The 25,721-nt window shown below is 38.2% G+C and overlaps 1 protein-coding gene across 6 annotated transcripts in view; it reads right to left on the bottom strand.

Moving 5' to 3' along the window:
• Nucleotides 1-25,721, bottom strand: part of NOL4 (nucleolar protein 4) — a 450,364-nt gene that overhangs the window by 214,204 nt on the left and 210,439 nt on the right. For 4 of the 6 annotated variants that reach the window (XM_061130798.1, XM_061130797.1, XM_061130799.1 and 1 more), the window contains one exon: nucleotides 827-1,110. In XM_061130798.1, the coding sequence (XP_060986781.1) occupies nucleotides 827-1,110 (284 nt within the window). Of the gene's footprint in view, nucleotides 1-826; nucleotides 1,111-4,732; nucleotides 4,752-25,721 lie in introns of those variants that run through there. The other 2 variants (XM_061130801.1, XM_061130803.1) reach the window with 1 other exon arrangement.

Raw genomic sequence — 25,721 nt, 5'->3', positions numbered from 1 at the left:
GCCATGACACCTGGTTTCACCTGAAGCTAACTACTCTCAAACCTTGAGTTAACCAATACATTTCTTTTTCTTATGGAAATGTTGTCTTAAGCTGTGTGACTCTATCTTCAAGTTGGTTCCCCCAAATGGCCCAACTCAGGTATTGTTCCCCTAATCTATGTAAACGAAACTATTTGTTGGTAATCTGCCCTTCTACAAGATTCAAGTCAATCATTTTATAGCCAGGGCTGAATTATCTGGTGCCATTCTAAGTTTTATGACATTCCTTTCTTTTCATTAACAGATTGTGAGTGACTATATAACAATAATGTATCCAGCCTGAGGACAGTCTTTGGATTAAACCCTCTGGCTAATTCTGTTATTTTAAAACATAAATTATGGGAGTAGGTCTGGTCTTTACAAGGATGTATCCTGCCTGAGAACAATCTTTGGATTAAACCTTCTGGCCAACTCTGTTATCTTAAAATGTAAATTATGGGAGTAGGTCTGGTGAGGTCTTTACAACCTCCAGACATTCTTTGGATTCAATGGAGAGTATATAACTCCATTGCTAATACTAGCAAAGCGGGTACTCTTTCTGCCTCCTTCTGATGCCTATGTCAGAAGCTTTCTCTATCTCCTTTATACTTTAATAAAACTTTATTACACAAAAGGTCTGAGCGATCCAGCCTCGTCTCTGGCCCCGGATTGAATTCATCTCCTCCGGAGGCCAAGAATCCCGGCATCTTATCGTTCAGCAACAACCTTTCAACTTCTTGTATAAGTATCTCTTTGTGACTTTCATGACCAACTTAAAAATTTATTGAAAATCGTCACATGATCTTACCTTGCTTCCATTTTCTCTGGCTTCTCGTTCCATCTTGAGGTCGGAAATCAGAAGGTTCTTGTATTTGCTTTTTCCATTAGTGCTCTGGTCGTCTATTCTGTACTCCGAAGTCAGCTGCGCTGACAGGGGGCTGTCACTCAGGTTCAGGGGCTGCTCGTCCTGCTCCAGCCCCGCTTTGCCATCACAGTTGGAGTCGCCCAGCTCCCTGCTGTGTGTTCCCCCCGAAGCGACTGAACTGTGCCCCAGAGTCTCGTTGCCATTGAAGCTCTCTGTGGCAGAATCATCTGGTGGGAAGGAAAAATTTATATTTCGATTTTTAAGTGATATGCTGATAAGTTTCTACTTCAACAAACATTTATTGAGCTCCTATCCTGGGCTTGGCCTGGTACTAACTCGTTTTACATATGATGGGCAGTTTAACTTGTGAAGTAGCCTGTATCATTTTTAACTTAGTAGGCACAAGAAGTGAAGTGTAAAATAAATAGAAGATATAATAATCTGAAGACAAAACCAACCATTCAATTGCAAATGGAATCTCAAAGAAAAGTAAACTAAAAAAAAAAAAGAGTCGCCAATTATTTCACAAGTAGTTTTCGTATTTTTCAGTGAGAATATCCAGATTCGGTGAAAACTCTCTGATGAGAGCATTGTCCACCCTGCTAGTGGGTTATATACTAGTACCAGCTTTATGGGTGTTTAATATGCATCTGAAACATCAAAAATACTCATAAACTTTGCTCAGCCATTATAAAGGCTTTAAAGCCTAAGGGGTTTAATCATTGCTCGCATCTCTCCGCAGATAAAAAGACACTGAAATCAGTGTTGCTTATATCAATAATACAAAATTTTAGAAATGATATAGATTATCAAAAATAGAAATTTGGCTTAATATGGGCTTAATATACGTTGGAACATTTAGAGTATTATGGAATTAGTCAATATCCCATTTAAATATGCAGGAAAATGTGAGTCAAGAGGCACTAAATGGAAAAAGCTAGTTACAGAAAGGTGTGGTCAATATGACCCCAATTTTGTGAAAAGAAAACAGATAAATACAAGAACAAAAAGACTGAAAAGTTGTAGTCTAAAATGTTAATACTGATACTGTCTTAACAGTATGACACTGGATTTTCTAACATATTCTCTATTATCTACTCTATATAGAATTCATAATGTACTGTAAAGTATATCATTTATAACATATAATAATTTTCTAATAACAAAAATGGAATAATTATAGAAGAAACAGGGAAGGAGAAGAAGCAGAACTAAGAAAACTTTTCTGGCTTTAAAATACAGAAGAAAATTGGTTAGAAGAAAATAATATCAATGACAATGTATTGAGAGTGAAGAAAAATAAAGGTTACCTAAACAGTAAAATTCTGTTTCTCTTAATTTATTCTTTATATCCATAGTAAGAATTTGCTATTCATTTTAAAGCCTTATGACTGAGAAAGGTATTGAACTGCTTCCTTTAGGGCAGAGTCGCTGATGAAACCCTGTAAATATCTGTGACTTTATGTGAATTTTTTGATTTCCGATATTCTCAAGTTTGCTTTTCTTTAGTAGGGTGCAATGAAGTATTTGATGTCTTCTAATCAATTGAAATCATGGAAATAATGTTTACATTCTGAAGGAGTGGTATAACTCACCTGTTAGTTTATTTATTCAACAAACATTTACTGAGTGCCTATTTTTGGCCAAAAGCAGGTAAAATATTTGGCCAATAGAGAATCTGGTGCCTTCAATGAGTTCACAGATACTTTAGTAACAGAAAAATAAAGATGAAGCTAAAATACAGAGCAAAAAAAGGAACAAGGGATCCAGAACAAGGGATCAAGATATCCAGAAGGTTTTCTAGAGAAGGTGGCATTGGAGTTGAATCCCAAAGCTTTAATCAGGTGAAGAAGTCGGGGAAGAGCCTTCCCCACCTAGAAATTGTCAGTGCAAAGTCACAGAGGAAAGAATATGCAGGCCCATGAGAAATAAGAGAAATACAGAGCTAAGTGCCAAAGAGACGCTGATGAAAAGGAAACTAAAAAGGGAGGAAACGAAGTGTTTTGTGCATCAAAGAATTTGGATTTTATCTTGAGAGCAAACAGAAGTAGTTTTAATTAACTGTGGGAAGTGATGTGAAAAAAAAATGTTTTAAAGAGATAACTCTGTCTTTGATGAGGAGAATAGTGTAAAGGCAACAATCTGGAAGTTGGGGGGGACCATTAGGAGATGTAGAAGTCATCTAAGTCAGCTTGTTGAAAGCTCAACAAACTCTAAGTAAAACAGCAGCAGTGCAGAGTAAGAGGGGGTGACTAAAAATATTTTAGAATAGAAAATATATGTAAAACAAACATACAATTATCAAAGCGGAAACATTGGAGGGAGGGATAAAACAGGAGCTTGGGATTAACATACATATACTACTATATACAATAAATGGATAACCAACAAGTCCCTACTATACAGCGAAGGAGAACTCTACTCAATATTCTGTAATAACTAAATGGGAAAAATATCTGAAAAAATGAACATATGTGTATATATATAATTGAATCACTCTGATGTATACCTGAAACTAATGCATACTTGAAAATCAACTATATTTCAATAAAAATTTTAAAAAAAGAAGAGGTAAGATTGGTAATGGTTGGACACAGGGCTCGGAAAAAGTCTAGGTTTCTTACTCTAGTGAAAAATGAAAACAAAGGGCATTCAGTTTAATTTTCAACAAAATAGTATTTTTTAAACAATTCTCTGGACATATTTTGTCAGAAAATGAAAATGAGTTTGCAGGGCAAGAAATTACTCTGTCTATGTACCCATTCAAGAGAAGAACTCATTTGGTGAGAAAACAAGAGAATTTAGGAAACTGGCCGTTTAAGTAATATATATAGCGATTTCCACAGCTATCAATTTGAGAAACCGATAACATTCTTTTAACAATGAACTATCTAAGGTTTAAGAAACAAAATTAGGGGAATAACTTATGTAAGTAATTTGGAATTTTAAGGATGCCCTTCTATGCTAAGTCATATGGCTATGCTAAAGTATGAAAAGTTATTTCTTTTTATTTATTTCTAAGAAATCCAAAGAAAAGTATAATGGACTGATTCAAGTCCAATTACTTAATTCATGAAGAAAATTGTCACTTTACATTTGTGTACTTGAATCCCTTCAAAAATAAGAAATATTTTATGTAAGAAATTATCATTACATTAAAAATATATAACCTCAAAGATATATTTAAAAACTAAATCTACATTCACATAGAACAAATCCAATGTCAATTATAGTCAAACATGCTATATCTGTAATTTTAATCTGGTATCATCATACATATTAATAAAGAATATATCATTTATTCACTTTTCAAATAAGAGAAGGGTTAGCATTTACCAAGAGAATCTTTAATAAAAGTCATGTATTTATAATTTCAGTATAAAGGATAAACAATAAAGAAAGAAAATATTTTTAGAGAGAGTGGTTCACTCCAGATGTTACCAAGGTAACTAAATTCAACAGCTTTACATATTTCAGTTCCTCAGTAAATCATATGTTTCATGAAGGACAAATTATTTACTCATTTGTATCAAAAACATATTCACATATTTTATCTTGCAAATGGTAAAAGAATCGATTTCATATGCCACTGTTTCAGAAATCAAAATTTAAAACAAATTTTTGATGTCTATATTAGAAAAATTTAATATAAAGAAGTGAGCAGACATTAAACTGAGGATTCATTAACCATTTTTTATTATCTACTTTCATAAAACCACATTCATCGTTTTCATTCTTTCTTCCTTAAAGATAATTTTTTCAGAATTATAGACCACAAATCTGAGACTCCTGTTAATCGTAACAATTCACATCAGATTACTGCTTTACAAGGGAAACCTGCTTTCTTACCCAGCAGAGTTTGCTCCATCCTGAGTGGCTGCAGGCATGTGGGTACCAGGCTGCTAGACACAGAGTGTGAGGTTTAGATCTGTAGTTATGATCATTACGTTCACAGGCCCAGAATGATGGTGCTCCTCTCAAGTTTCGGTCTGGGTACCACAGCACTGGAACCAAAAACTGTGTATTTGAGTCCCAAGGAAAAACAGCACCTGGAGCTTTGGAAATTAAGAGTGGCCAGGGTGCCTAGCAACAAAGGAGAATGTGGAATATGATGACAGGTAATGTGGAATCTAGTGACATCAGAAGGGCAGTTGGATATTTGAGTTGCATTTGCGCTGAGGTTAGTTTCGATGGGATGGATTTAGTGCTTTGAAAGAGGCTGTCCACTTGAGCTTGGCTGTGGCTCTTGTCTATACAACACTAACATGGGTAGCAGGCTATTTCCTTCTTTCTCCTTCCCCACTCCTCATTTTCTCCACAAGTTAGTACAGATGCTAGAAATATTGTTTAAATTATTTCTAACATGTCCACCAGAATTTTGTGTGAAGTAAGTTCATCAACACCAGTCAATAGCTTTCCCTATATAAAATGAATTAACCTATAACAGTATGTGTGATATATGGCTGTGGGTATATTTAAATATATCTATATATACACATATGTATATCTATTTTTTACATATATAAATATTAATAATATATATATATATGTGTTTGAAATCTCCCAAAGCACCTGACCTACTTTCTTACTCACTTTTAGTAGCTCTTCATTATGGCCTTTAGGCCAAGTGCCTTGGGCAAAATGAATAGGAAAAATATATATCATCCTCATTTTAATTTTAATACTTGGAAATTTAGTCCTAAAATGCAGGTCAGATGTCCATAGGGTCCAAAAAAAATTTTAATGTTTGCCTCCAAATGCAATATAGTCTCCTATCTCTGGTCCTCTGACTACATTTTGAAATCAAAACATTCAGACGAAGGAGAAGTTTACTGATGCAGATAAATTCATATGTGTGTTACATATGCATGCATAATTACTACTGAAAGGTTAAAGGACACTGATTCTAAAATGATCAAACTGATATTGGAGTAAGAAAATAACAAGGAGATTCAATTTTCAAGTAAATTAATTCTACAGAAGGGTGTTATCCCAGTCTGGGAGCTCCAAATTCAGACCATGTCATTGCAAGGACAGGCTCTAATTACAGGAGCAAGCTAGAGAAAGCACCAAAATAAGCTATATGTTCCAAAGGATATCACTAACCTCAGCACAATAATTAAAGAAAACTAATTCAGAGCCACCAATGAGGAGATAATAATATGCATTTCTTTATAGCACTTTGTTTGCAAAGTTTAACTTAACCAAATACCTATTGTGTGTTAGACACTCTTTCTGGGATTTTGAGTCCAGAGAGACTCCATGTAGAATTTGCTCTTAAGTTGACTCTAACAAAAGAATTACAACATAAGTCAGAAAACAGTATTTGTCCCACATAAGTTTCATACAAGGCACAATTAGTAAACAAGGTTTTCAGAGAGAGAAAAGTTGCTTATACATCATGGGGGATGAGGATGGTATCAGTTACAAAAGGTGCAATCTGAAGGAGATGAGATACACAGAGATACATATTGGTGGTGGTGTAGGTTATTCTAGTTCAGAGAGCATATGAGAAAAAGAAATATAGGCAGGAAAGAGCTAGAAGAGGACAGAGAACTGAGTACATTCTACATTTCTACATGCTAAGACAGGGAACAGTATGTTTCAGCAAGTTGTAGATATTTTATTGTATATTCCTTTTTGGGATCACATGAAACTACTGATGGTTCTCCCAGGGTAGGTACTTGGAGAAGCCAACTGATTATGTGAGTTTAGTCTGTTAAAAGTCTATCTCTGCCCCTACCTTAGAGTCACTGTCAACTGATCAATAAAACTTTCTCCCAATTCTAAGAGGACCCATTTAAAAAAATGGTCATTCATGACTTATCAATGGTTTCTTATCTAAGTTATTGTAAGCTATGACTTTCATACTCACACATTAGCTGGCTTAGGGTTTAAAAAAAACCAGACATTTTACAGAAAATGACATGCACTAACAATTTTTATAATCACAATGTAATTTGAAAATATCTGATTTATTTTGCTGATGAATACTGTGAATTTTTACTGTGAATACTGTGTTTTACTGATTATATTCACAGCACAATAAAATGCTAAATTTCAGCTACAGATAAGTGAAAATTACATATGTATGGATATATGCATATACATATATACATGTGTGTGTGTGTGTGTGTGTGTGTCTGTATAGTACTTTATACAAAGCTGATGTCATCTATAAGGTGATGTAACATACAAGAGAATGCAAGCAGTGTTAAGGGGTAGGGTGGACAACTGATGAGAAAACAGGGATCTCAGCCCCACAACCATAAGGAACTAACCTCTGCCTACTACTTGATTAAACTCTGAAGTACATTCTTTACCAGAATTTCCAGACAAGAGTTTAGACAGGCTGACCCCTTGATTTTTGCCTTTGTGATACCCTGAGCTTAAACCCTAGTTGAACTTGCCTCAACTTTTGACCTATAGAGCTGATGAGCTCTTGGCAATTTATTACACAGCCAGATTATTACACAACAGAAAATGAATACAGTGACAAACATAGAGGAGTGTCTAAGGTATATTAGGATAGGTAATACCACTTAAAATTATTCAAGTATACTCAATGATTGGTGTGGATCAGTGTTTCTCAAACTTTCATTGCTCCAGAATCTCCTGGGTAGATAGTTAACAATATAGATTCACTTGGGCACTAAAAACTTCTAACTCAATAAAAATCAGAAACGCTGGTTTCTTTTATCTTGGTCAGGGGCAGGAGATCAAGAAGCAATTCTCTTACAAGAGTTCTGGGGCCATTAATTAATGTAGATCATCTCCCACAACTAACTGGTTGAATATAGAATTGTGGGTGGTAACTGTTGATAACAAGAGAACTGAATATGAATGACAGCCCCCAAATCTGAGCTAAGACAGAATCTAAGCATATTTTAACGTCATTTAACAAATCTCTAGGAAATTTTCAGAAAAAGAGACCAGTCAAATATTCTTTCCCTTATCAAAACTAATCAAAACTTCACAAAATAAATAAATAAATAAATAAAACAGAGCCAGTCAGCTTCACTTTTTAAAAGACTCCTAGAAGGATATGTTTTTTTCCCAAAGAGCTTATATCAATATGTACTGAATAGCTAAAGATGTTATTTTTGGGGAAAGGATGACTTTGCTTACCTTAACAAACTCTTAGGCAAGAAGGGCTTTACCAAGGTCAAGAGTAAATTTGCAAAATCAAGAAATTTTATTCTGACCATAAACCAGAGCTGTGTACCAACTACATGTTCACATGTGTTCAAATTATTGTCTGATTTTGCTTACATGGTAGGCAAAGAGTACCGTCCAGGAAAAATTGTCAAATTCTTCCAATTTTGTTCCCAGAGTCCCTCGTGTTCTTTTCCCTGTCCTCATGGCAACTCCTCAAGCTATCTGTGTGCAAACGGGCTCTCCAAGTCATTTTACTGAGAAATAGATTGACAGATTGATTATCCCTTGACTGAAATTCCCACACAGGAAAATGCTACTTCAGCTAGACACTTGTAATTGAAACCTTTTATCTCTAATTGTGGAATAAAAGGCTTTTCTCTTGGTATTTTTAGGCATTAGCAAGCAGGTGAAGAAGTGTATTGTTGTTTTGAAAGTGTGTGTAGAGGAAGAAATCCTACAATTATCTAGACCTAATTCATTTCCAGGTTCTCAGAGTAACTTAGAGGCGAATGATTAGAGTCTGATCTGTGATGTTTTCTTTTAATCCTGCTGCTCTCAACAATGTCCCTCTCCCTCCTGTAGTAGGTGAACCAGGACCACTCACCGATGAAGCAGAAGCTTTCATGCCCGACCTCCTGAAATTCCAAGAAACTTGAGCCACCCAGCAAGCCACCCAGTTCTGGGACTGGATAAGCAAATCCTATACTAAGAATCCTGAAAGGCTTCCCACACACTCCTTTCTCTTCTACACGGGAAACTTACTGGTCCGCTCTCAAGTCCATCTTCCCCTTTTCTTTGCAAACCATTTCCCACATTTCCTTGACCTTGTTTTATGACTGGCTTAAACAATGGGAAGTATTGGCAGTGACAGGAGGGGAGAAAAAAATGCTTAAGTGTCCCTATTTCCCCACCCACACACAATTCCCCTCTGATTCAGGAGAACTCTCAGTTTCCAACTTTGTCAAAGGGTGTGTGGGGGGGGTGTCTTCTTCACATCCCAGCTCCCGCCAGGAAGCATCTTCCTGCCAGAAAGCATCCCATGCATGTCTGTTTACCAGCAGGTAGCTCTGGCTCTTGGCCTCTAGTAACGCCATCTCCTTCCTAGCTGTTCCACTTATAGCTATAGCAGAGGCTTCCTGCTATGACTAATTCCTACACTGCTTTACACATTGAGAAGACTGCCTTATTTTCCTTTTTTCCTAATGAATGCCATGGAATGAACAACATTTTCCAGACTGAATCACAACGAATAAAATTCACTTTACTTTGGCCTCAGGACTTCTGTTTTCTAGCACCTGTGATATTTTTATAGTCAATATCTTGTGACTTTTTTCCTTCATAATGTCAATTCACTATTTGATATCCAAGAGATTTTCACTAAGCTTTTTTTATTTCTACCTCTGGGGTTGAAATCCATCATCATCTGTAACAGTGATATTTATCAATCTATTGGCTATCTTGAAGGATTCAAGGTCATTAAGCATTTGTTGGCAATTGTAAAGCATTATTATTTAGACATTTGTCAAGGTATTGATATCTTTCTAATAAAGACTAAATTATTTTGATTGATTTAGACAAAAAGATTCATCTGAGTAATGCCAGTTGCTTTGACTCATTAAACATCTTAATTATACAAATCACTTTGGTAGTTATTTCCTTTACAATATTCAAAACAGACCTGGGCATAAAATAAGACTATCAGTTTTCCTATTTTTTTTTTTTTCAGTTTTCCTATTTTATAGAGCTCAATAAAGAACTTAATTGCTCAAGTCACCTTGACAGTGAGAAATATAGGATTAGAAACTGACTTAATTCTAGACCAAATTTCTATTTAAATTCCTCAGCAGGAAACACACATTCAGGTATTGTGAGGAGAAAAGCCTGAAAAAGACAGGTGGTTTGCTGTGGGGAAAAGAAAGGAACTAACTTTTGATTTAGCATGCTCTCAGAGACACTACCAAATTGAAGGGTGTATTCTGAGTTGCCCATTCTGCAGTACTTCGTAATATCAGGAATCACAGTGAACAGCCTGTCACCACCTTCCCCTCACTTAACAAAAGCCTTCTGCCTACCCTTCTTGTAATCAGAATAAACTGAACAGCCATGATGTTTTTATAAATGCAGATGAACTTTCAATCTCACCAAGATTATAAGAGTACAGGCTGACCAATGACATGATATTTATAACCGAAGACAATTCTGTTTGACATTCAGGGCTGAAGGATATCAAATGATACTATTTTAGAAAACTTACCGAAATTTTGAAGAAGCAGGAAAAAAATCAAAGAACTTATAATTATAAGAGATCAAAGAAAACCCACATTAACATATTTAAAGGATATAGAAAATTAAAGCCCTCTTGTTGAAGGAGAACAGTAATAGATTTGTCACCTTTTTATTTAAAAAGTGATTTCATCTCACCACAAGGAAACTGAAATTTGTAACTATGTGTGGTGATGGATATAACTAGATTTACTGGTTAGCATTTCACAACCTATACATCTGTTAAATCATTATGTTGTACACCTGACACTAATATAAGGTTGTATGTCAATAATAACTCAATTAAAAAAAATAAAGGAGTTACCCTCAGACCACAGTTAAGATCCATGCAGATCACCATGAAGCCACGGGCCCTGCAGCCACCTCAGCAGGGTAAAGCTCTGATACCACTTATATTCCCACCATCACCCTGGATCACTGGAGTCTGGGTGAAGGACAGACAAGGGCCAAGGGTCACACTCATAGGAAAGGGTATGAAACCTGGATGTCATGAATGGCTTCACTGTTATAAATGAGTATTCAATAAGTGCATAAGGTGTGCATACTCGTGGTTTTTACTGTGAGTAAAAACTAAGGAAATGAGGAGAAGGAGAGAAAGACCTACCAACCCAACTCTAAAATAAACTTCTCTGTAAAAATAGCAGACACTGTGCTTGCAATGTAGAAAATAAACTGTAAGTCAGAGACATTCATAATAAAATGTTCTACTTTCATAACAGCAGAATCCTAGAGTACTCATCAAGAGTTCACAATGTATTCAGACATGTATCACCACCCAGGTGGCACGAGTGGTAAAGAGCCCGCCTGCCAATGCAAGAGACATAAGAGACATGGGTTCAATCCCTGGGTTGGGAAGATCCCCTGGAGGAGGGCACAGCAATCCACTCCAGTATTCTTGCCTGGAGAATCCCATGGACAGAGGAGCGTGGCGGGCTACAGTCTAAAGGGTTGCACAGAGTCGGATGCAACTGAAGAGACTTAGCACACGTGCACGGGGATGAAATGGCGAGACATTTTCAGCAACAGACATAGCACTTGCTTTGGTTGCATTAACTCAGTAACTTAACAAATAGTAAAGATAGAAGAGTCATTTCCACATTGTGCATTTCTATTTCACACTTAAACTCACTATACTTGAATCAGTTTAAAGCTTTAATTTTGTTAATCCTGAACTAAATAACCAAAGGTTAGTTTGGGCACTGATTTTGGAGAAAAGGAGGCTCATGGTTCAAGGGAACCATGAAAGCACTCAAAATATTGAGTTTGAAACCAAGCAAAAGTCATCAATGGTTGAGGGACTGACTCTAATTGAGCAGGATGGGCAACGTGAGGGCAGCCATCACATCCAAAATCCTCCTCTAGAGTATAGGCTCTCCCAGACCCATCCCTACCAACACCCACGGAACAATGTTTGAAACAAGGTCAACTGGTTTCAAAAAATGGTTGGAAGATCACAAAAGTCATGCTTTCTGTCTGTGGTGGAGCCTAACGGGTCCATTTTTCAAGCAAAGCTGGAACCAGCATGCTAAACCAATCTCTCCAGGAACCAATGACCAGCCAGGGTCGTGTTCGCTTCCTCTGCTGAGGTTAATTGCTTTATTTTGGAAGACACTGTCCAGATCAGGAAAAAAAAAAGATAATTTTCATAACTGACCTAATTTATTCTTTATAAGGACCCAGTGAATCAAAGCTGATAGGCATTATTTGCCGTTTTACCAATGTAAAAATAGTTGAGTCTTGAAACTATCCTGTGCTTCTCAGTTAGCAGAGTTAATGAATGACAAAGCTGACACTTAATGGCAGACGTCACATCCGGCCTTTGTAAATCAGTGCGCTCTACTAGTTCTCAGGCAAGGCAGGCTTTAGAGAGGGTTTGAGTATGAGGATGGTAGAACATAAAGCAAACTAAAGAGGAAGAGAAGGAGGGGGAGGAGAGGGAAGACAGCATGAAGACGGCGTGGAACAAGCCCTAAAACAGGGAGCCATCCAGTCGGCAGAAGAAGAGGTATTTGGTGAAGAACACTGAGGCCAGGAACCATGGAATTACGAAGAAATATCATAGGATGTGTCAGGAATTAGGTAAAATAAAGTGATCAAGTGATGGTCAGAGGGTTCGTGTAGGGGGTACTGAAGTTGCAGAAATGCCCTCCAAGAACACATCTTCCTCTTACTCTGACACTCAAATCTACTAAATTACAAACAATTAAAGGCTAAGCTTTTTTCTTCACTGTGTTCCCTGAAGCTAGCATTATGACTTGTATGGAGTGGATATTTAACAAACGCCTAAAGAATTACAACGATTCCAAACCATACTGATTCTATTTTCTCAACTCTTGATTTTCTTGATTTATAAAAGTTTAAAAATTTTATATATACATACTAACTTTTCACAGAAGTAGGTCACTTTTCCCCCAAATGTATGAGAACCTTGCTTTAATATTCCTTTGCATAAAGGAGTATGTATAGCAAGTCATCACTTGCAGTATTTTTTAAAAGTCAATGGAAGAAAACATTCAGGTTTTGCTGTTTTATTTATTACAGTAAAAGGAATGGCAAAAATTAATGTTAGAGTGAGTTTGAGAAAAATAAAAATGACTAAGAATGAAAAGTATGCTCAGGCAATAAATATTCTTCTTATAGCAGTGGTATATATGTTCATTTTGATTAATACTATTTCTATCATGATAAATCACTGAACTCTCTACAAATCAAAAATTTTTTAAAATCTATCTTGGTTGACCATTTAAAAAAATTTCAGTTTATGTACTCACTGTATTCACTTAAACTCCAAAATATAAGAGTTCTTACAAAGTAATTATTTCTAATTAACCAAGAGTTGTTCAAAATATATTCCTCCCCACCCCACGCCCATGCTACTATACCAACATTACATAACCATGACCATCTATAAAATCATCCTTTGGAAAAGTGCAAAGGATGATTTGATCCAAAGTGGATTCTGGTTTGATAGCCTTGAGTTTCTTGACTTAAGCCAGAGAAAAGACATTTACTGAGCTTTGAATGGCCTGTTTTGGGGGGTGTTCATTGCTGATGGCTCCTTTTCATGATTCTTTCTCAGTGACTCTCCATTCAAAGAAACCAAACTAGACAATGAATATATCATTTTAGTGTATGGATGTCCTCTCTATGTGTTTTCTGGAACAAATAAACCTGCCAACAGCCTACAGTCTTGATAAGCCACATGACCTCTCAAGTCAATACAGCCAAGGCAGAACCTGACCAAAGGGCCACCAAACTACAAAAGGTCAAAACAACAACCAATGTGGTCAAACAGAAAGGTGAATTGGGCCAAAGAGGTTCCATCTCTTAGATTAAGCTACCTCCTCTCTCCTCAATGTGTGACAGAGTGATGAGCAGAATCAAAATCACCTGTGTACTTATTAGAAACACAATCTCAGGTGCAACCCCAAACCTACTGGATCAGAATCTGCATTTTAACAAGGCTCCCTGCCTACCCACGTGCATAATAAAATCCTCAGAAGCCCAAACTCCTAACTGGTTTAGCAGGCATAACTGAGGCAAAGTCACAAGGAAACACTTGGACAAAGAGTTTACAAGAGTCCATGTTCAAGGAAAATTCAGCAGAGGAAGCCAGAGTGTGAGGGAGGACAGACCAACACAGAGAAAAGGCACCTAATAGAGGGACTACGTGGCAGGTTGGCCTCACAAGGTATCAGCATAATTATTAACTGTTCACCTCTCTGACTCTCAAATGATTTTCCAGATAGCTCAGTGGTAAAGAATCTGCCTGCAATGCAGGAGAAGTGGGTTTGATCCCTGGGTTGGGAAGTTCCCCTGAAGGAGGAAATGGCAGCCCACTGCAGGATTCTTGCCTGGAAAATCCCATGGACAGAAAAGCCTGGCGGGCTACAGTCCATAGGGTCACAAAGAGTCGGACACAACTGCGCACACATGCACGCATATACACTGACTCTCAAGTGTGTTCCAGTTTGAGCAACAGATTACATGATAACCCTATATCTAACTCAGTAAGATCAAAGCTAACTCACAGCCTGGTTGTTCTACCCTTCCTGTTCTTGGATTCCTCAAATCACTGTATCCTGTATTGTGACACATCATTTTTTACAAACAATGACTACCCTCATTATCTGAAGCAACTGCTGCAAATGAGTTCACTATATAACTGGTGCCTACTATGTACCATGAAAAATAATTTAAAAATATGTCCTGGGAATTTAATTTCTATCTAATCCTCAAAGCAGGCTCAGGAAATCTAGTGTTACCAGGGAATATTCTGGGATCTTGATTAAATGACTTCCTCAAGGCCCCAGAGGTGCCCGGGCCTAATTCACATGCAGGGAAGCTGGCTTCACGATCCTTACCTTTTCCCTTCCACCCCACATCTCTCCAGGAGACAATCTCATGTCACCTAATTCTTCTGGTAAAGCTGAAAACCCCAGCCGTGAAAAGAAGGCACACGAGGCAAGTCTGTCTCTGAAGGTACAGAAACATTTCCTGTTTAAAGGATATTATCCCTCTCTATTTTTCTGACAAAATGCTCGAGTGTTTTATAGATATGAATTCAGCATTATTTTTCAGATTAAACAAAATCAAGACACAGATTTTTTTTCTAAAATTTTACTCTATTTAAATTTGTTTTTTTCTGAAAAATATGCTTTTTTCTTACAGGAATCAAGGTATAATAACCAATTTGTAATAGTAAGTATAGTGACATAATAACCTAAAATTAATGAATTAAGCCAGGACAACATTTCACATTTATTCAACATGCAGATCACTGCAGGTATTATTTACAACTGTTATTAAGTGGTGCAAATGTATTATGAGTGAATGATTTCATGCCTCAAGAAATAATTATTTTCTCCTTTTTTTTTTCTAATATGAATAATATCTTAAAGGCAAAGGAAAGTAATGGTTTATGTAAAATTCCAGTTTGCTCACATTTTCTACCATTAAGAGAAAGGTATCATGGCGTTTGTATTTATACTCCTAATAATAAAAACTTTGAATTTCAACTTTTACATGCTTCACCTTTTTTTTTTGGCGGGGGGCAGGGGGGGCGGCGGCTGTATCATGTGGCTTGTCTTAGTTCTCAGTTCCTGATCAAGGATCGAACCCTGCACCCTCTACAGTGGAAGCATGGACCCCAGGGAAATTCCTACATGCTTCATCTTCAAAAAAAAAAAAAAAGAGAGAGAGAAAATATATGCTGCATTTTAATATTCAGTTCAGTTCAGTCGCTCAGTCATGTCCAACTCTTTGCGATCCCATGAATCGCAGCACGCCAGGCCTCCCTGTCCGTCACCAACTCCTGGAGTTTACTTAACTCATGTCCATCAAGTCGGTGATGCCATCCAGCCATCTCATCCTCTGTCGTCCCCTTCTCCTCCTGCCCCCAATCCCTCCCAGCATCAGGGTCTTTTCCAATGAGTCAACTCTTCACATGAGGTGGCCAAAGTACTGGAGTTTCAGCTTCAGCATCAGTCCTTCCAACAAACACCCAGGACTGATCTCCTTTAGGTTGGATTGGTTGGATCTCCTTGCAGTCCAAGGGACCCTCAAGAGTCTTCTCCAACACCACAGTTCAAAAGCATCAATTCTTCTGCGCTCAGCTTTCTTCACAGTCCAACTCTCACATCCATACATGACCACTGGAAAAACCATAGCCTTGACCAGATGGACCTTTGTTGGCAAAGTACTGTCTCTGCTTTTTAATATGCTATCTAGGTTAGTCATAACTTTCCTTTCAAGGAGTAAGCGTCTTTTAATTTCATGGCTGCAATCACCATCTGCAGTAATTTTGGAGTCCAAAAAAATAAAGTCTGACACTTCTATTACCTCTTTTTAAAAAGAATGCATACAAGATCAATGTATTCTAAGATACTGCATGCCTAGGTTACATGCCCAGAGAACTCTAAGTTCCAAATCTCTTACTACTTTGGTTATTTTTCCTTTTAGAGGTGGGAAGAGGGAAAGGGAGGCAGGAATACAGTTGGATGCAAGGTACAATGCTTGCCACATAGCAGTGGCTAAGTAAGTTCTAAATAAATCACCCAGCAGATGGATGAAAGGAAAGAAGGAAAGGAGAGGAAGGAAAGGAAGAAAAAAAAAAAAAAAAAAAAAAGGAAGGTAGGCACATGCTCCCTGATAATCAAAAAGAGGATAATATAGTTTCAAAAATCAGGATACTGAAATAGTTCTGGTTTTGCTGACTATGACTGATAATTAGATAATAATTCATTCTACTGAATTAACTGATAAAGTTTCTCAGATATATGAATCAGAGTAGGTGAAAAACAAATGAAAGATGAAGAGGGATAGTCTGGAGAGTAAGTCACAGCAGGGGAGGGGAGAGAGGAGAGATGAATTGGTATAGAAGAGGCAGGGAAGGGTGGACAGGCCGGGGAAGGCAGGAGATAACAGGGAGGGGAGGAGAGAGAAGGGGAATGACTGAGAAGAAGCACTAACTTTGGTATGAATGGCATGATCACTGAGTCAGGGCTGTCTGATTATTACGTGTCCCCCCAGGACCCCAAGCTCTGTGGGAGCACAGACTCAGTTATTTTCACACTCTGCTGTATCTATCACTGCTCCTGAACCCAAGGGACCTGCTTCTCTGTGGTAAGAATTCTTTTATCTGTGATAAAGAAATGGGTCCCTTTATTTCCAATCTCTCATTGACAGATAATTTGCAAACTTATAAAACCTGAAACATACAAAATACAAGCCCATTTGAAAGTGACAGTCGCTCAGTTGTGTCCGACTCTTTGTGACCCCATGGACTACAAAGTCCATGGAATTCTCCAGGCCTGAATACTAGAGCGGGTGGCCTTTCCCTTCTTCAAGTGATCTTCCCTACCCAGGAATCGAACCTGGGTCTCCTGCATTGCAGGCAGATTCTTTACCAACTGAGCTATCAGGAAAGCCCACAGACTAAATTCCACAGACATAAAATCGGTCTGTTGTAAAGCCAGATTCAGACTTAAATTGAAGAAACTGAGGAAAACCACTAGACCATTCATGTATGACCTAAATCAATTCCCTTATGACTATACACTGGAAGTGAGAAATAGATTTAAGGGACTAGATCTGATAGACAGAGAACCTGATGAACTATGGACAGAGGTTCGTGACATTGTTTGCACAGGAGACAGGAATCAAGACCATCCCCAAGAAAAAGAAATGCAAAAAAGCAAAATGGCTGTCTGAGGAGGCCTTACAAATAGCTGTGAAAAGAAGAGAAGGGAAAAGCAAAGGAGAAAAGGAAGGATATACCCATTTGAATGCAGAGTTCCAAAGAATAGCAAGGAGAGATAAGAAAGCCTTCCTCAGTGATCAATGCAAAGAAACAAAGGAAAACAATAGAATGGGAAAGACTAGAGATCTCTTCAAGAAAACTAGAGATACCAAGGGAACATTTCATGGAAAGATGGGCTCAATAAAGGACAGAAATGGTAGGGACCTAAAAGAAGCAGAAGATATTAAGAAGAGGTGGCAAGAATACACAGAGGAACTGTACAAAAAAGATCTTCATGACCCAGACAATCACTATGGTGTGATCACTGACATTCACCTAGAGCCAGACATCCCGGAATGTGAGGTCAAATGGGCCTTAGGAAGCATCACTACAAATAAAGCTAGTGGAGGTGATGGAATTCCAGTTGAGCCATTTCAAACCCTAAAAGATGATGCTATAAAAGTGCTGCACTCAATATGTCAGCAAATTTGGAAAACTCAGCAATGACCACAGGACTGGAAAGAGTGAGTTTTCATTCCAATCCCAAAGAAAGGCAATGCTAAAGAATGCTCAAACTACGAGACAACTGCACTCATCTCACATGCTAGTAAAGTAATGCTCAAAATTCTCCAAGCCAGGCTTCAGCAATTTGTGAACCATGAACTTCCAGATGTTCAAGCTGGTTTTAGAAAAGGCAGAGGAACCAGAGATCAAATTTTCAACATCCACTGGATCATCGAAAAAGCAAGAGCGTTTCAGAAAAACATCTATTTCTGCTTTATTGACTATGCCAAAGCCTTTGACTGTGTGGAACACAATAAACTGTGGAAAATTCTTCAAGAGATGAGAATACCAGACCATCTGACCTGCCTCTTGAGAAACCTGTATGCAGGTCAGGAAGCAACAGTTAGAACTGGACATGGAACAACAGACTGGTTCCAAATAGGAAAAGGAGTACTTCAAGGCTGTATATTGTCACCCTGCTTATTTAACTTATATGCAGAGTTCAGTTCAGTCGCTCAGTCATGTCCGACTCTTTGCGACCCCACGAATCACAGCATGCCAGGCCTCCCTGTCCATCACCAACTTCCGGAGTTTACTCCAACCCAAGGTCCATCGAGTTGGTAATGCCATCCAACCATCTCATCTTCTGTTGTCCCCTTCTCCTCCTGCCCCCAATCTCTCCCAGCATCAGAGTCTTTTCCAATGAGTCAACTCTTCGCATGAGGTGGCCAAAGTACTGGAGTTTCAGCTTTAGCATCAGTCCTACCAGTGAACCCAGAACGGATCTCACATCATGAGAAACACTGCGCTGGAAGAAGCACAAGCTGGAATCAGGACTGCTGGGAGAAATATCAATAACCTCAGATATGCAGATGACACCACCCTTATGGCAGAGAGTGAAGAGGAACTAAAGAGCTTCTTGACGAAAGTGAAAGAGGAGAGGGAAACACTTGGCTTAAAAGTCAACATTCAGAAAACTGAGATCATGGCATCCGGTCCCATCACTTCAGGGCAAATAGATGGGGAAACAATGGAAACAGTGACAGACTTTATTTTGGGGGGCTCCAAAATCACTGCAGATGGTGATTGCAGCCATGAAATTAAATGACGCTTACTCCTTGGAAGAAAAGTTACGACCAACCTAGACAGCATATTAAAAAGCAGAGACATTACTTTGTCAACAAAGGTCTGTCTGGTCAAGGTTATTGTTTTTCCAGTGGTCATGTATGGATGTGAAAGTTGTACCATAAAGAAAGCTGAGTGTCAAAGAATTGACGCTTTTGAACTGTGGTTTTGGAGAAGACTCTTGAGAGTCCCTTGGACTGCAAGGAGATCCAACCAGTCCATCCTAAAGGAAATCAGTCCTGGGTGTTCTTGGAAGGGCTCATGTTGAAGCTGAAACTCCAACACTTTGGCCACCTGATGCGAAGAGCTGACTCATTGGAAAAGATCCTGATGCTGGGAAAGATTGAGGGCAGGAGGAGAAGGGGACGGCAGAGAATGAGACGGTTGGATGGCATCACCGACTCAATGGACATGGGTTTGGGTGGACTCCGGGAGTTGGTGGTGGACAGGGAGGCCTGGCGTGCTGCAGTTCACGGGGTTGCAAAGAGTCGGACACGACTGAGCGACTGGATTGAACTGAATTTCATTACTTGTCATGGGCCAGTAACAGTTTGAAGACTAACACTGGCTCCTAACAGCTCCTTGAAGGTCTTGACTTAATAGAAGCTCATTCAAATTTCGTAAAATATATAAACATGACAGACATCAGAACATCAGTGGTTCAGCAATTATACCATGGTTTCTGTGAAATTTGATCTATTTATTTTCCTTACTTTTATTGTGACCACAGTTCTGGGGGGAAAACAGTGACTGTGACCCCTATTTAGGTGGTTACATTGACGACAAAGGACAGGCTCCTTTACTGATGGCCCCACACTGGGTAGCAGAACAGAAGGGGACTCGGTTCTCTTGACTCTCAGGCCACCACTTTCTCCCACAGGCCAGGGTGTTTCCATTATTCTGCTATCAAACTGTACATGTGGCAATAATTAGAGACCTGTAAACACTTTCATTTTCACTTTTGGCTGGTGGACTCAGTGAATCTCTAGTTTACACATTTCAGCTCTAGAGACATTTGCAGACCAGTATTTTAAGTGCTAGTCTTGAATCTGGGTTAGCCTGTTTTTTGGTATCTGTAATATTAAGGTGTGCAGTTCATTGCCATTTCCGCAGAGACCCTGTCCCGATTAATCAGGGGTTCCCCAAAGATGCCTGTGGTCTATCCATCCACTTTGCTCTGGTCTGTAAATTGTTATGTCTTTGATAGCAATGGGGGGTATAAAACAGCTCATTTAACAATATGCAGACAATGATAATCTCAGCAAGTCACTGGGCAAAATGTTCTTTCCAACCACTGATTCAAAATAATGATAAAAATGAAAAACACCTACATTCAAAATCTTAGCTACCATTTTTTTAAAAAAGGGATATATTTATTGATTTAGTATTTATCTTGCTGGAAAAGTACATAGCGACTTATTCCCCCAAAATTATACCCATTAGGAGTACAGTAGGTTGGGAATGGAAGACTATGGGACTCTAGCATTTGCTTTATAATTTTTGTACTTTTGGAAATCTTTCTCATGGATATATGTTTTGAGTGTGTAATTAATAATATGTTTGTGGTACAAGTGATTCTAGAAAGTCTAAATGTTTTATTCATAAATATGCATTTTAAGACAAATGTGTAATATTATCTTTTGCTACTCAATAACATGCAGAGTTGGTTCTTAGCCCTTGATCAGACAGATGAGTAAACTACACGGGAGGTACAGAGCAGAGAAGGGAAATATGTCCAAAGACAAAGTCTATATGTTTCCCACTTCCCAATGCTGCCAAGCAACAAAAAAACCTGAATATTTTGAATCATTTAATGGAATCTGCTTTTGTTTCTAACTTAGGAAACATGGAGTGGATAAGAAACAACAAAAAAATGTATCGACATGCACCAGTGACAATGACACAACCCAGAATTCTGTACCAAAAGTGTTCATAGGAGTTTGGTCAGAAGTATATTTTATAAATTAAAAATGCTACTGAGGTTTCCCTCTGTTATTTAAAAATTTCTAAAAAGGACACACGTGGGTGCAGGGACCATGTTGGCTTAGAAAGGATCACGTACCAACTTGGTTACATGTGGTTAACTTCATCAGATACCCAAAACTATCCTAGGATGGAGAAAGCATAAAGAAAATAGTTGCCAGAATATAAATCTAATTATCTATCACCAATTCTCGGAGCTTGCTCAAATTCATATGGATCGAGTCGCTGAAGCCATCCAATCATCTCATCCTCTGTCATCCCCTTCTCCTCCTGCCATCAATCTTCCCTATTATCAAAGTCTTTTCTGAATCAGCTCTTTGCATCAGGTGGTCAAAGTACTAGAGCTTCAGCATCAGTCCTTCCAGTGAATATTCAATACTGATCTCCTTTAGGATGGACTGGTTGGATCTCCTTGCAGTCCAAGGGATTCTCAAGAATCTTCTCTAACACCACAGTTCAAACGCATCGATTCTTTTGGCACTCAGCTTTCTTTCTGTTCTAACTCTCACATTCATACATGACTACTGGAAAAACCATAGCTTTGATTAGATGGACCTTGTTGGCAAAGTAATGTTTCAGTTTTTTAACATGTTGTTTAGGTTGACCCTATCTTTTCTTCCAAGGAGCAAGTATCTTTTAATTTCATGGCTGCAGTCGCCATCTGCAGTGGTTTTGGAGCCCAGGAAAATAAAGTCTGTCACTGTTTCCACTGTTTTCCCATCTATTTGCCATGAAGTGATGGGACTGGATGCCATGATCTTAGTTTTCTCAATGTTGAGTTTTACACCAGCTTTTGCACTCTCCTCTTTCAATTTCATCAAGAAGCTCTTTAGTTCCTCCTCACTTTCTGCCATAAGGGTAGTGACATCTGCATATCTGAGGCTATTGATATTTCTCCCAGCAGTCTGGATTCCAGCATGTGTTTCATCCAGCCCATCATTTCACAACATGTACTCTGCACAGAGCTAAATAAGCAGGGTGACAATATACAGCCTTGACATACTCCTTGGAACCACTCCATCGTTTCATGTCTGGTTCTAACTGTTGCTTCTTGACCTTCATACAGATTTCTCAGAAGCCAGGTAAGGTGGTCTGGTATTCCATCTCTTTAAGAATTTTCCACAGATTGTTGTGATTCATAAAGTCAAAGGCTTTAGCATATTCAATGAAGCATAGTAGATATATTTCTGAAATTCTCTTGTTTTTTCAATGATCCAACAGATGTTGGCAATTTGATCTCTGGTTCCTCCGCCTTTTCTAAAACCAGCTTGACCATCTGTAATTTCTCAGTTCATGCAGTGTTGAAGCCTAGTTTGGAGAATTTTCAGCATTACTTTGCTATCATGAGATGAGTACAATTGTGCAGTAGTTTGAACATTCTTTGGCATTGCCTTTCCTTGGGATTGGAATGAAAGCTGACCTTTTCCAGTCCTGAGGCCACTGCTGAGTTTTCCAAATTTGCTGGCATATTGAATACAGCACTTTTACAGCATCATCTTTTAGGATTTGAAATAGCTCAGCTGGAATTTCATTACCTCCACTAGCTTTATGCAAAGTGATCCTTCCTAAAGCTCACTTGACTTCACATTCTAGGATGTCTGGCTCTAGGTCAGTGATCACACTATCATGGTTATCTTTTTTTGTATAGTTCTTCTGTGTATTCTTGCCACCTCTTCTTAATATCTTCTGCTTCTGTTAGGGCCATACCTTTTCTGTCTTTTATTGTGCCCATCTTTATATGAAATGCTATCTTGGTATCTCTAATAATCTTGAAGAGATCTCTAGTCTTTCCCAATGTATTGCTTTCCTTTATTTCTTTGCATTGATCACTTAGGAAGGCTTTCTTATCCTTCCTTGCTATTCTTTGGAACTCTGCATTCAGATAGATATATCTTTCCTACTCTTCTTTGCCTTTTGCTTCTCTATTCTCTCAGCTATTTGTAAGGCTTTCTCAGACAACCATTTTGCTTTTTTGTATTTCTTTTTCTTGAGGATGGTTTTGATCACAGCCTCCTGTACAATGTTACAAACCTCTGTAGTAATTAATTAATGTTAAATTCATAGGTTAAAATTCTAAGCTCTAAGCAAGTCTTAGGAACTTGGGAATTATGTAGGGTGGATTTATAATAAAAAATAAATAGGAAAAATCATATTTTGAGCCTATTTTATGAGGACTTATAAGAAACAATAAACAGAAATTCACATTTTTGAGCCTTTCCCCCCATATTCTCCACTATGAAGAAATGCAAACAGAAGAAAGGACTGAAATCAAAGATTACTGATGTTCTTTATTTGGCAGATGGTAAGAGAAGCATATGCCTCCCTTCCTGGTATGGGTAATGGTCATCCCTCGAGATCTTATTAGCTACAGTGGAAAAAAAAATTAGTTATCACCTTTATATTTCCTACTTGCTTAAAGCAGTTTTCAGAAAGAGGATAGAGATATGCAGCATTCTTTAATAAAGTCATGGCTTCTGGGATTTTCTAAATTTTGAAACCTCTTTCCACCTATTAGAAAAGAATTATATGTAATTTTCACTTTTTCCCTTATTTTTTTAACTAATAGGGGTGACCATTTTTAGACACAGTTGGAAGACATTGATAGTATCTCTGGATCTCATGCTCAGTCACTCAGCGTGTCCAACTCTTTGCAACCCCATAGACGGTCACCTGCTAGGTTCCTCTTTCCATGGGATTTCCCAGGCAAGAATACTGGAGTGGGTTGCCATTTCCTTCTCCAGAGGATCTTCCTGATCCCGGGATCAAATTCACATCTCCTGTGTCAGCATTGCAGGTGGATTCTTTACCTGCTGAGGCATCAATTAAAGTTTATTTCTTATTCTCCTTTTAATCTACCTCAGTTTTTTTCCACAAAGCATTGTATTAGCTGCAGTATAATGTCTATCGCTGTTCTTAAATTTACTATAAGGACTAAACTTTATAGCCCTATAGTTAGCTTTTACTAGAAGGTACGAGATATCAGTGATTTTGTCACAGATAGTTTTCAAAGAGGTTTTGAAGCAAAAAGGCTATGTTGCATGAAGTTTTGTATGTGATTTAAAAGTATAGAATCAGGCTGCATGACAGTATTATACACAGACATGCTTTCTCAGCATATTAAAAACAAGAGATATCACTTTCCCAACAAAGGTCCATCTAGTCAAAGACATGGTTTATCCAGTAGTCATGTACAGATATGATAGTTGGACCATAAGGAAGGCTGAACCCTGAAGAATTGATGCTTTTGAATTGTGGTGCTGGAGGCCGTGATGGTATAGTGGTTAGTACTCTGTGATGTGAATTGTGGTGCTGGAGAAGAGTGTTGAAAGTCTCTTGGACATAAGGGAGATAAAATCAGTCAATCCTAAAGGAAATCAATCCTAAATATTCATTTAGGATTTAGGAAGGACTGATGCTGAAGCTCCAATACTTTTGCCACCTGATATGAAGAGCTGACTCAATGGAAAAGAACCCTGATGCTGGGAACGATTGAGGGCAGAGGAGAAGGGGATGCCAGAGGGATTAGATGGTTGGATGGCATCACTGACTCAATGGACATGAGGCTGAACAAACTCCAGGAGACAGTGAAGGACAAGGAAGCCTGGCGTGCTGCGGTACACAGATCACAAAGAGTCTGACATGATTTAGAGTCAGAACAGCAAAAACAAATTCATATGTGTGTGTGTGTGAGAGAGAGAGAGATGTGTCCCTTCCCTTGAGCCTCACTTTAAAAAATAAAAAGCTGTCAAGACCTCTCTCCTAACAAGCCCCTTTCTCTCAGCAGGTATGAGAAAGAAAACTGGTCCAGAAAATCAGATCCTGTTTTCTAAAGTTTAATGGAACATCTCCACCATTTTCTATACCAATTTTTATGAAACCAAGTGCATTCACACTGAAGGTCAGATGTTGGAAAATCTGTCTATGGATCTTTCATTAAAAGATCCCTCCAACAATTCCATGAAATAGTTATTACAGAGAAAACTTCTATCTGCTAAAGAAAAAGTGTATCTACTAAGGCCTTCTGAGATGACCACCTCCAACTTGTTGCCATTTATTCTTTCTATTAGCTCCTGTAATAACCTGCATCACAGCATTTTTTATACTTGGACAGTAAGTAGAATAATATTATAGTTAAGAGTATAGGTTTCCTCAATTCGCCTCTCTCCTTCCCCATCTAGATCCACAGGTTCATTTTCTACATCTGTGCCTTTATTCTTGTCCTGCAAAAGGGTTCATCTGTACCATTTTCTAGATTCCATATATTAATTACTATGTGCATTTTGAGTGCAGCATTTTCACAGCATCATCTTTTAGGATTTGAAATAGCTCAACTGGAATTCTATCACCTCCACTAGCTTTGATCAAAGTGATACTTCCTAAAGCTCACTTGACTTCGCATTCTAGGATGTCTGGCTCTAGGTGAGTGATCACACCATCATGGTTATCTGGGTCATGAAGATCTTTTTTGTATAGTCCTTCTGTGAATTCTTGCCACCTCTTCTTAATATCTTCTGCTTCTGTTAGGTCCATACAATTTCTGTCCTT

Source organism: Dama dama, chromosome 27 (assembly GCF_033118175.1).
Source record: "Dama dama isolate Ldn47 chromosome 27, ASM3311817v1, whole genome shotgun sequence".
Classification (NCBI taxonomy): Eukaryota; Metazoa; Chordata; class Mammalia; order Artiodactyla; family Cervidae; genus Dama; species Dama dama.
The sequence above is the reverse complement of the archived record's forward strand: the minus strand, read 5'-3'. Positions and strand labels throughout refer to the sequence as shown.